The 12,688-nt window shown below is 40.4% G+C and overlaps 1 protein-coding gene across 2 annotated transcripts in view; it reads left to right on the forward strand.

Moving 5' to 3' along the window:
• Window positions 1-303: 303 nt before the first annotated feature.
• Window positions 304-12,688, forward strand: part of ABHD10 (abhydrolase domain containing 10, depalmitoylase) — a 33,123-nt gene continuing 20,738 nt past the window's right edge. Inside the window, exons 1-2 of one of the 2 annotated variants that reach the window (XM_010592966.3) lie at window positions 356-548; window positions 3,714-3,897. In XM_010592966.3, coding sequence (XP_010591268.1) covers window positions 392-548; window positions 3,714-3,897 — 341 coding nt within the window. In that variant the 5' untranslated portion in view covers window positions 356-391. Of the gene's footprint in view, window positions 549-3,713; window positions 3,898-12,688 lie in introns of both variants that reach the window. The other variant, XM_023551837.2, reaches the window with a different exon arrangement.

Raw genomic sequence — 12,688 nt, forward strand, 5'->3', positions numbered from 1 at the left:
CCAGGTTTCTGTACTCGCAGCATTTAGGGTAGACGTGAGATGCAGCGAGATCAGTGTCCCGGGGAAGATGAGATGGTTTCCTGCCAGGAAAGCTGGGTAACGGTTCTTCTCCTGGAATATCTAGCAGCCAACCGAGAACGTAGCCATTCGGGACCACTCAAAACATCCCACGCTGTCACAAGCAAAACGTTGTACATGAAGCGAAAAAAAAAGGGGGGGGGGGGAAACGAGCGACGACCCTCTGCGCATGTGCATTCTCCCCGTGCTGACTAGGGCACAGGCGCTCTGTAGCAAGTTCCGCCTTCTAGCCGACGACGCATGCGCAGCTTGCGCGCCTGCGCACGTTCGCCTTCTGTGGAGGACGCTGGGGGGCGCAGGGGCTGCTGGGAAGATGGCGGGCCTGCGCCTTGCTGCGGTGGCGGCTGGGGTACCTTGTCGGAGCTGGGCTTGGGCGGCCGTCTCTTTCGGCCCCCACCGAGGCTTCAGCGCCCTACTTGCCCGGAAGTCCGAGCGGGCGCCACGGTGGCTCCCAAGTCACTGTTCGAAAGGTGGGAGTAGGACGCGACCTTTCCCGGTCCAGTGCGTTTTGGGCCCCCCATTCGAAAGTGTCCCTCCCCCCTTCTCAGCGCCCCAATTCCAGGCGCTTTCGACGGGTCTGGAAGCCCTGCTGGCGTGGTGGTTAAGTGCTACGGCTGCTAACCAGAAGGTCGGCAGCTCGAGTCCACCAGGCGCTCCTTGGGGACCCTGTGGGGTAGCTCTGTCCTGTAGGGTCGCTGTGAGTCGGGCTCGCCCGGGCGGCAGTGGGTTTGGGTTTTGGCTTCGGACAGTGTGGAGAGGGTCGTGAGGGGGTCTCTGCGCCGACTGCCGTCGGCCTGGGCTGCCCTCCTGGGGGGCGTGGTTGGGCCGCCAACGCGTTTGATTGACCTGTCGCCCTTTTTTGCTTTTTGTTTGTTTCATCTGCGGCTTCTAAAGTTTACAGATCGTGACTCCGTGTTAAGATGTTCAGACCTGATCTCCTTTGCCTTGAGGGGACTGAAAACATGGGACATTTTCTTTGTAAAAGTGTAGACGTCTTCATCGAGCCTGATGTCTAGTATCCTCCATGCCCCCACTCAGTGAAACAACCCTGTCACCCCTCTACAAAGACAACTAGAATTTAGACTCCAAACTGGAGAACTCAAGTATTTCCTTTATCGTCTGTTTGATCACTGCCTCTTCCCCCCAGTTGCATTTAGTCTGTCTTCATGAATTATGTTCCTTTAATTTTTTGGCTTTGCATTTGGCAAGAAAATAAAAAGATATAATTCTGGCAGTTGTCAGCTGCATGGTGTTTCCTATGGGAATTTGTGTCGTTTCAGATACACTCTGAGTTAACATTTTTAAACTTAATAGTCGATGTTTTTGTTGTTAGGTGCCACTGAGTGAATTTTGACTTACAGCGACGCCTTGTGACAGTAAATCTGCCCCATAGGATTTCCCAGGCTGTAATATTTATGGGAACAGGTTACCAGGTCTTTTCTCCCACGAGCGGGTGGTCCAGGGTTCCAGCCACCAACCTTTGGGTTACCAGTCAAGCACTTAACCATTGCACTCTAAGTCAGTTTCATTTTTTAAAGTTTTTTCTGCACCTATAAAATCAATACTTGTTTTTTTTAAAAAAAAAAGTATAAAGATTTTTAAAATGTCATTTGTAATCCTGCTTTCTTCCTCCAAAGACATTACCCAACCCAGTGCCATCGAGTCGATTCCGACCCATAGCGACCCTACAGGACAGAGTAGAACTCAACCATTGCACCACTACCAGGCCTTATAAGTAACTTACGTTTAATTGTACACAACCCAAAGGTACGTTATACATAAGTGCTCACTAGCTAAGTGTGTCAGTTCCTTAACTAGAGTATAATATCCCTTCATCTATTTAGCAAATACTCCCAGAGCACTTATGCACCAGGCTTTAAACGAAACCTTACAGTAGAAAGGTATTTTTATGGATATAACGTTAAGAGTATGTCTACTTATAACCAAGATTAAATAAATTGTAGTTATCTTGGGAAATTCCTTTGTTGGGAGGTAATAGCTGGAAAAGTTCAGGAAGGATTTTTTTGAGTGCTGAGCTAAGGGAATTGGGAAATGAATGTTTTTGCTGATATAATCTGCCAGTATCTATAAAGCATGGATCCTGACTGTCCCCTGCTTAGCCCTATTTTTCGGTAAGAGTTTTAAATTTGTCAAATTTCTCTATATGTTGGAGTGTTAGAACAGCCTTACATGTAAGAGGGATAATTTTAAGGCCTACAATTAAGTTAAAAAAAGAAAAAAAAAAATCAAATTCTTAAATCCAAAATGGGGAATACTTCAGCAGCTCACATGGGAAGGGGCTGAGTTAACCACAAAAAGTGGAGGAAGTATCCACTTAATACAACTAAAAAAGAGATCTGCTAGTCCAGTGAAAGGACTTTTAAAAAAAAAAAAAAATTGCCATTCCTACCTATAGTGACCCTAGAGGACAGAGTAGAACTGCCCCATGGGGTTTCCAAGGAGCGGCTGGTGAATTTGAACTACTGACCTTTTGGTTAGCAGCTGTATCACTTAATCACTGCACCACTAGAGCTCCAAAAAGGACTGTAAGGAAATAAGTAAATATAATGTCTTTGGGGAAACCCTGGTGGTGTAGTAGTTAAGTGCTATGGCTGCTAACCAAAGGGTCAGCAGTTCGAATCCACCAGGCACTCCTTGGAAACTCTGTGGGGCAGTTCTACTCTGTCCTATAGGGTCGCTGTGAGTCGGAATTGACTCGATGGCACAGGTTGGGTAATGTCTTTGGAGGAAGAAGGCGGGATTATAAATGACATTTAGAAAAATCTTTATACTCTTTTTTTAAAAAACAAGTGTTGATTTTATAGGTGCAGAAAAAACTTTAAAAAATGAAACTGACTTAGAGTACCTTATAAAGTACACTAGTTGTACTGTTGCACTTATATTACACTGTGTACCATTCACAGAAAGCCAGACCAGCAAATAAAACACACAGTGATTGCAGACCTCTGTGAAAAATCTCTTTCCAAAATGAGACTGTTACATATTGTTCCAGGCAACTTGTAAAGAAACTGCTCACTGAACCCACCTCAGCCAATACTGAGTTATGATTGACCGTTACCATGGCCCATGATTTCTTAGGTGGGATGGGAGTCAGTAATAAGAAGGGTCATGGCACTTCTGCCTTTGAAACAATTTTTCATGAGCAGACCAAACTTGTTTCTGCCCCTTCCCCCAAAAGTGTACGGTGCAAAACTATCCAAACATTAAAAAAATGAAAAAGAAGATAAAAATCTCACTTCAGAGGACTACAACTAGAGTAGGTTGTTCTGAATGTTGATTGATAGGATTGAGAGTAGATGATAGAGCAGCAACAGGAGAGCATTACTGATGCCTCTCTGTCTTTCGTTGCCTTGAAATTTCCACCTCATTGTATATTTTGGAAGAATCAATATTGAACCTTGCTCAAAGAAGGTGCTGATTTGGGCACAGTTTTAAAACTAAAGATGTCATGCACAGGCTTGCGGCTTTAATACTTTGAATCTGTTTTTGTGTTTCCTATTAAATGGAAATAATATTTGACATCAACTCGATGAGTGGAGAAAGTTAAGATTGAAAATATGGTTTCCCATACTGTATTTGCAAACTGTAGCTTTTATTTTATGTACTTTGTTTAGTTTGCAGACAAAAGACATCACTCTCTTTCCTTAATCGACCAGACCTTCCAAACCTGGCTTATAAGAAGCTAAAAGGCAAAAGTCCAGGCGTTATCTTCATCCCTGGCTATCGTTCTGATATGAATGGTACAAAAGCATTGGCAATTGAGGAGTTTTGCAAATCTCTAGGTCACGCCTATATAAGGTAGGAACCACGCTTTTCTGAGAAAAACATTGCTACCATTTAGCATGGCAGTGGTTAAGTATTTCTGATTTAACCAATTGAAGTAAATGCTAGCATTTTTATAGATTAGTTTATTTAAATGGTCTGTAAACTTTCATCTTGTGACGTGAGGTTGTTGTAAAAGCACTAATTAGGTCCAGCTAAGTGGAATTTTTGGTAAATCAAATGTAGATGGTGGTGCTTTTTTTTTTTTAAAAGATCTTTGTGTCACACTGACAATTCTGACAGGGAAGGTCATGGTACATCTTGTTAACCCTTTTGTGACCCCGTTATTTTTTTTTTTTTAATATATTGTTGATACTGTGTGTTTTCAATAATGGAGGGCGTGCTGAATCATGGAGTGTGTCTAAATTTTTGGTAGGTAATATGTTTTTTGTTTTATACCTTATTCCGCAAATTGTACCCTTGGAGTCCAGAGGTACATGTGTGTACCCTCTGTGAACACAAATTCTACCCCCAGAGTCTATATGTACCAAATAAAAATTTTCAAAATTCAGGTTTTTCCTCCCAAAAACTCGATGATTCAGCATCACCTCATACAGTACCCTGTAAAAACAGTAATCAGCACATGCCTACTTTTTTCCATTTCAAACTGTTATATAGGGCCCTTCCTGGTGGCTGCATGTACTTTTAGTGGGACACTGGCTTCCCAATGAACCTCAGAGGTACAAAAAGTAAATGGTAGCCATATATACCACCAGTCTTGAGAGGGTTTTAAGAGAACTAACACTGGGTTCACTGGGTAGTAGTAACTGAGCTCTTTAGATGAGATAACCTACATGATGACGATGAATGGATATAACATTTGGCTTTCTTGTACTCCGTTGTGATTATATATTGTGGTTTTTTCACTGGGGACTTCAGGACTTTTATTTGACACTATTTATTACCTTAGTTCTAAAATGTGTATTTAAACATAAAGCACACATTTTAAAGTGTTGTAAAATCAGTAAAAACCCAAACCCATTGCCATCGAGTCGATTCTGACTCAGCCACTCTATAGTGTATAATTCATGTTTCCACTGAGTTTTCCCTTTCTCCCCACTCCTCTCATCTCTGTATGTCTAAGCTTAAGTAAGGATACATGATGTTTAAAGTTTGATTTCACAGTGCCTAAGGAAAAAAAAAAAAAATTTTCATACTGGCAATTTTAATTAAATAATTTGGTTATATTGCTGTCATTGAGTTTATTTACCTGTAACAATCAATTATTTAGTATCAGATTTGTTGGAAGAAATAATATGGTTGAGTATAAGGAGCAGTAGTCTGGAATTCAAGAAACATGAGTTCTAGAACTAAGTCTAGAAATAACTGATAAGGCCAGTCAGTTAATAAACACTGGGCCTAATTTCTTCCTCTGTCAAAAGAGGAGGTTAGACTAAAGATAATTTCTGAGTTCTTTTCTAACACTATCGTTTAAAAATCTGCTCACCAACATAATTTTAGAAGTGTAGTTCCACTAAATTTCATTCAGTAGTTCTAGAACATACAGCTGTATATAAAACTGTTAGAATTCATCTGTTCATTATATCAGAAGAAATTGTGTCAATCATATGGATTTAGTCTTATTCCTTTTATCACATTAGCCGAATTATTTCATGCTCGAAACTCTTAAAATCTGTTTTGACTTAACTTTTATTCTCAAGGTTGAGTATCCTTTATGAATAGACACTGCAGCACTGTACTGGGTGCTGTGAAGTATACAAAGCGTTATAAAACGTGGCCCTTGACCTAAAGACCCTTCAGTCAGGGTGGAGGAACACAGATGAAATACGTGTGAGAAATTAGGTAAAAATACTAACCAAAATGTGATTAGTATAAAAAAGCAGTATAATTAATTGCATAAGGTAAAAAAAAGAAAACTGGGGATTGAAGTGGACAGAAAATGCTTTATAAAGAAACAACAAAGTATAGGCAGAATTTAGGGAAGAGGGGAGAGCTCTCTAGGAAGGAAAATTAAAAAAAACAAACAAACCAAACCCACTGCTGTCAAGTTGGTTCCAACTCATAGCAACCTATAGGACAGAGTAGAATTGCCTCAGTGTTTCCAAGAAGCAGCTGGTCGATTTGAACTGCCAACCTTTTGGTTAGCAGCCAAGCTCTTAACCACTGCAGAACGTCATAAAACTAGAGCACCATCATTGTCCTTTGAATCAAGAAATGGTCATTTTTGGAGGCAGAGTCAAGATGGCGGACTAGACAGACGCTTCTGGCGAGCCCTTTTTACAACAAAGACCCGAAAAAAGCAAGTGAAATGAGTATATTTGTGACAAGCTGGGAGCCCTGAGCATCAAAGGCAAGCTTACACAACAAACTGAGGGGTAGGGGGAGGAAGAGACAGTTTAGAAGTTGAGAGGAGTTACTGGACCCGAATCGCAGGGAGCCCTCAGACACCATTCCTGGAGCAGCGGCGGCGGTGGCAGCGGGCTGGTACTAGCATCCAGCCCGAGTTTCCTCAGGGAGAAGCAGCCAACCACACAGCCTACTCACACCTCTGGAACCTGAGGAGAACGGCGCTCTCAGCAAAAGCTAAGTACTTGCATATATTTTACCACGCTCCCCCCACCCCCAGGCCAGCCTCAGCGGCTGAATCCCTGGGCCTGAGATAGACCCTGGTGAGCACCTAGAGCTATCCTCCTGGCCTTGGGGAAAGAAAAAATTTGCAACTGGGGGGAAAAGATAATTTGCTAGCTCTGTTAACCAGGGGAGCTCAGGACAGAAGCAGCTCCTATCCAGTCATAAACCGTCCGTGGACCTTGAGCACCTTTCCCTTCTGTGTGGACCTGTGTGGGCCTATTTTGGGAGAATAGCCCCTTGTTGGCAGACGCGAACCATCTCAGCTGTGTGGTGGAGAGGTGGGTGTTTGACATTTGACACTGCTTTGCCTATTAAACAAGGTCCTCACCTACCCACGTCAGGGACCTAAGGACTGGTAGCTCCACTCAGGTCACCCAGCCACCTGTGACGGGTCCAAACATAACTGGTACCTCCCAGTCCTTACAACCAAAAACTTTGGGTGCCCGTGGTCCCTCTGCAGAACCCACCCACCAGCATGCTCTAGGGAACAGAGATGTGTTTTCCTCAGAGACACTTGGAGGTCAGTTCTCAGCCCCCTGCCTTGTTCAGAGCGTGACCCCCTGCTGCAATCAGATACCTGTGTATACGCCAATCACCCCTGCCACTCTAAGACTGTACGACAGAGCCTGTACCACATGCTTGATATCAGCTACCTGGAAACTGAGCTGAATTCATACAAGAAAACTGAATGGACTTCTAGACTGATATACCTGATAACAGCTCTAGCCAGCTGGGGACAAGACACCAGAGCTCCAAAGGTGAAAATAATCAAGCTAGCTCACTCAAGCAACCCATAGGTGTATACCAAAACAAAACAAAGCAAGCAGCTACAATACAGTAAGCAAGCGTAAACTAAATAAAATAACTTATAGATGGCTTGGAGACAATAGTCAGTATCAAGTCACATAAAGAAACAGACCATGTTCACCTCAACAGGCTCTCAAAACAAAGAATCCAGGGATCTTCTGGGTGAAAGTGCACTCCCGGAATTACCTGATGCAGAATACAAAAGTTTAATATACAGAACCCTTCAAGACATCAGGAAGGAAATGAGGCAATACGCAGAACAAGCCAAGGAACACACAGATAAAGCAACTGAAGAAGTTAGAATATTCAGGAACATATTGAAAAGTTTCATCTAGAAAAATCCATAGACAGACAGCAATCAGAAATTCAGAAGATTAACAATAAAAATTACAGAATTAGATAATAGAAAGTCAGAGGAGCAGAATTGAGCAAGTAGAAGCTAGAATTTCTGAACTCGAAGATGAATCACTTGGCACTAATATATTTGAAGAAAAATCAGACAAAAGAATTAAAAGAAATGAAGAAACCGTAAGAATCGTGTGGGACTCTTATCAAGAGAAATAACCTACAAGTAGTTGGAGTACCAGAACAGGGAGGGATAATAGAAAACACACAGAGAATTGTTGAAGATTTGTTGGCAGAAAACTTCCCTGATATTGTCAAAGATGAGAAGATATCTACCTAAGATGCTCACCGAACTCCACATAAGGTAGATGTTAAAAGAAAGTCACCAAGACATATCATAATCAAACTTGCAAAAACGAAAGATAAAGAAAAAATTATAAAAGCAGCGAAGGATAAACGAAAAGTCACCTACAAGGGAGAGCCAATAAGAATAAGCTTGGACTACTCAGCAGAAACCGTGCAGGCAAGAAGGTAATGGGATGACATATTTAAAAAATTGAAGGAAAAAAAATTGCCTGCCAAGAATCTTATATCCAGAAAAACTGTCTCTTAAATATGAAGGTGAAATTCAGACATTTCCAGATAAACATAAGTTTGGGGAATTTGTAAAAACCAAACCAAAAGTACAAGACATACTGAAGGGAGTTCTTTGGTTAGAAAATCAATATCAGGTATCAACTCCAGACTAGAACACTGGGCAGAGCAACCAGAAGTCAACACAGACAGGGAAATCCAAAAAAACAAAGCAAGATTATTAAAAAAAAAAAAAAAAACTCAAAACAGGGCAACAGCGATGTTATTATATAAAAGAAGACAACGTTAGAAGAATAAAGAGGGACTAAGAAATGTAATCATACACCTTCCATATGGAGAGGAAGGTACAGTGATACAAAGAAAGAAAAGTTAGTTTTAAATTTACAAAAATAGGGGTAAATAATAAGGTAACCACAAAGGAGACAAACTATCCTACTCATCAAAATAAAATACAAGGGAAAAATACAGACTCAGCAGAAAAAAAATCAACAACAAATATGAGGAAAGGACAATATATAAAGACAATCTAATCACCACATAAAATCAAGTGGGAAAAAGAAACTCAACATATAAAAAAAGACATCAAAATGATAGCACTAAATTCATACCTATCCATAATTACCCTGAATGTAAATAGACTAAATGCACCAATAAAGAGACAGAGAGTGGCAGAATGGATTAAAAAACAAGATCCATCTATATCCTGCCTACAGGAGACACACCTTAGACTTAGAGACACAAACAAACTAAAACTCAAAGGATGGAAAAAAATATATCAAGCAAACAACAATCAAAAAAGAGCAGGAGTGGCAATATTAATTTCTGACAAAATAGACTTTAAATCCATCATAAAGGATAAGGAAAGACACTATATAATGATTAAAAGGACAATACACCAAGAAGATACAACCATATTAAATATTTATGCACCCAGTGACAGGGCTGCAGGATACATAAAACAAACTATCAGCATTGAAACGTGAGATAGACAGCTCCACAATAATAGTAGGAGATTTCAACACACCACTTTCGGTGAAGGACAGGACATCTAGAAAAAAGCTCAATAAAGACACGGAAGATCTAAATGCCACAATCAACCAACTTGACCTCATAGATATATATAGAACACTTCACCCAACAGCAACCAAGTATACTTTCTTTTCTAGTGCGCATGGGACATTCTCTAGAATAGACCATGTATTAGGTCATAAAGCAAGCCTTAGCAGAATCCAAAATATTGAATTATTACAAAGCATCTTCTCTGACCATAAAGCCATAAAAGTGGGAATCAATACAGGGAAAAGAAGTCGAAAACTTGAAAACTGAACAATACCCTGCTCAAAAAAGATTGGATTATAGAAGACATTAAGGATGGAATAAAGAAATTCAGAGAATCCTGTGAGAATGAAAACACTGCCTATCAGAACCTTTGGGACATAGCAAAAGCAGTGCTGAGAGGCCAATTTATATCAGTAAATGCACACATCCAAAAAGAAGGGCCAAAATCAAAGAATTTTTCCTACAACTTGAACAAATAGAGCAACAAAAGAAACCCACAGGCACCAGGAGAAAACAAATAATAAAAATTAGAGCTGAACTAAATGAAATAGAAAACAGAAAAACAATTGAAAGAATTAACAAGACCAAAAGCTGATTTTTTGAAAAAATCAACAGAATTGATAAACCACTGACCAAACTGACAAAAGAAAAACAGGAGAGGAAGCAAACAGCCCAAATAAGAAATGAGGTGGGCGCTATTACAATAGACCCAACTGAAATTAAAAGAATTATATCAGATTACTATGACGAATTGTACTCCAACGAATTTGAAAACCTAGAAGAAATGGATGAATTCCTAGAAACACACTACCTACCTAAAGTAACACAAACAGAGGTAGAGTAACTAAATAGGCCCATAACAAAGAAGAGATTGAAAAGGTAATCAAAAAACTCCCAACAAAAAAAAAGCCCTGGTCCATATGGCTTCACTGCAGAGTTTTACCAAACTTTAAGAGTTAACACCACTATTACTAAAGGTATTTCAGAGCATAGAAAAGGATGGAATACTACCAAACTCATTCTATGAAGCCACCATATCCCTGATACCAAAACCACGTAAAGACACCACAAGAAAAGAAAATTGTAGATCTATATCCCTCATGAATATAGTTGCAATAATCCTCAACAAAATTCTAGCCAATAGAATTCAACGACATATCAAAAAACTAATTCACCATGACCAAGTGGGATTCATACCTGGTATGCAGGGATGGTTCAACATTAGAAAAACAATTAATGTAATGCACCACGTAAATAAAAGACAAGAATCACATGATTTTATCAATTGATGCAGAAAAGGCATTTGACAAAGTTCAACGCTCATTCATAATAAAAACTCTCAGCAAAATAGGAATAGAAGGAAAATTCCTCAACATGATAAAGGGCATTTATACAAAGCCAACAGCCAACATCACCCTAAATGGAGAGAGCCTGAAAACATTCCCATTGAGATTGGGAACCAGACAAGGATGCCCTTGTCACCACTCTTACTCAACATTGTGCTGGAAGTCCTAGCCAGAGCAGTTAGGCTAGATAAAGAAATAAAGGGCATCCAGATTGGCAAAGAAGAAGTCAAAGTATCTCTATTTGTACACGACATGATATTATACACAGAAAACCCTAAGAAATCCTCCAGAAAACTACTGAAACTAAATGAAGAGTTCAGCAGAGTATCAGGATACAAGATAAACATACAAAAATCAGTTGGATTCCTCTACACCAACAAAAAGAACATTGAAGAGGAAATCACCAAATCAATGCCATTCACAGCAGCCCCCAAGAAGATAAAATACTTAGGAATGTATCTTACCAGAGATGTGAAAGACTTATACATAGAAATCTACAGTACACTTCTGCAAGAAACCAAAAGAGACTTACATAAGTGGAAGAACATACCTTGCTTGGGGATAGGAAGACTTAACATTATAAAAATGTCTGTTCTACCAAAAATGATCTATACATTTAATGCAATTCCGATCGAAATCCCAACAACATTCTTTAATGAGATGGAGAAACAAATCACCAACTTCATATGGAAGGGAAGGACGCCCTGGGTAAATAAGGCATTACTGAAAAAGAACAAAGTGGGAGGGCTTACTTTACCTGATTTTAGAACCTATTATCCCAGCACAGTAGTCAGAACAGCCTGGTACTGGTACAACAACAGATACATGGACCAATAGAACAGAATTGAGAATCCAGACATAAATCCATCTACATATGAGCAGTTGATATTTGACAAAGGCCCCAAAACAGTTAAATGGGGAAAAGACAGTCTTTTATTTTTTTTAATTAACTTTTATTAAGCTTCAAGTGAACGTTTACAAATCCAATCAGTCTGTCACATATAAGTTTATGTACATCTTACTCCATACTCCCACTTGCTCTTCCCCTATTGAGTCAGCCCTTTCAGTCTCTCCTTTCGTGACAATTTTGCCAGCTTCCCTCTCTCTCTATCCTCCCATCCCCCCTCCAGACAGGAGTTGCCAACACACTCTCAAGTGTCCACCTGATATAATTAGCTCACTCTTCATCAGCATCTCTCTCCCACCCGCTGACCAGTCCCTTTCATGTCTGATGAGTTGTCTTCGGGGATGGTTCCTGTCCTGTGCCGACAGAAGGTCTGGGGAGTGTGGCCGCCGGGATTCCTCTAGTCTCAGTCAGACCATTAAGTATGGTCTTTTTATGAGAATTTGGGGTCTGCATCCCACTGATCTCCTGTTCCCTCAGGAGTTCTCTGTTGTGCTCCCTGTCAGGGCAGTCATCGATTGTGGCCGGGCACCAACTAGTTCTTCTGGTCTCAGGATGATGTAGGTCTCTGGTTCATGTGGCCCTTTCTGTCTCTTGGGCTCTTAGTTGTCATGTGACCTTGGTGTTCTTTATTTTCCTTTGCTCCAGAAGATACAAGAGCCTTCACACAAACAGATATATGCACACCCATGTTTATCGCAGTTCTGTTTACAATAGCAAAAAGCTGGAAGCAACCAAGGTGTCCATCAACGGATGAATGGGTAAATAAATTGTCGTATATTCACACAATGGAATACTACGCATCGATAAAGAACAGTGATGAATCTGTGAAACATTTCATAACATGGAGGAACCTGGAAGGCATTATGCTGAGCGAAATTAGAGGCAAAAGGACAAATATTGTGTAAGACCACTATTATAAGATCTTGAGAAATAGTAAAAACTGAGAAGAACACATACTTTTGTGGTTACGAAGGGGGGAGGGAGGGAGGGAGGGAGAGGGTTTTTTTATTGATTAATCAGTAGATAAGACAGTCTTTTTTTAACAAATGGTGCTGGCATAACTAGATATCCATCTGCAAAAAAATGAAACGAGAACGATACCTCACTCCATGCACAA

Source organism: Loxodonta africana, chromosome 1 (assembly GCF_030014295.1).
Source record: "Loxodonta africana isolate mLoxAfr1 chromosome 1, mLoxAfr1.hap2, whole genome shotgun sequence".
Lineage (NCBI taxonomy): Eukaryota > Metazoa > Chordata > Mammalia > Proboscidea > Elephantidae > Loxodonta > Loxodonta africana.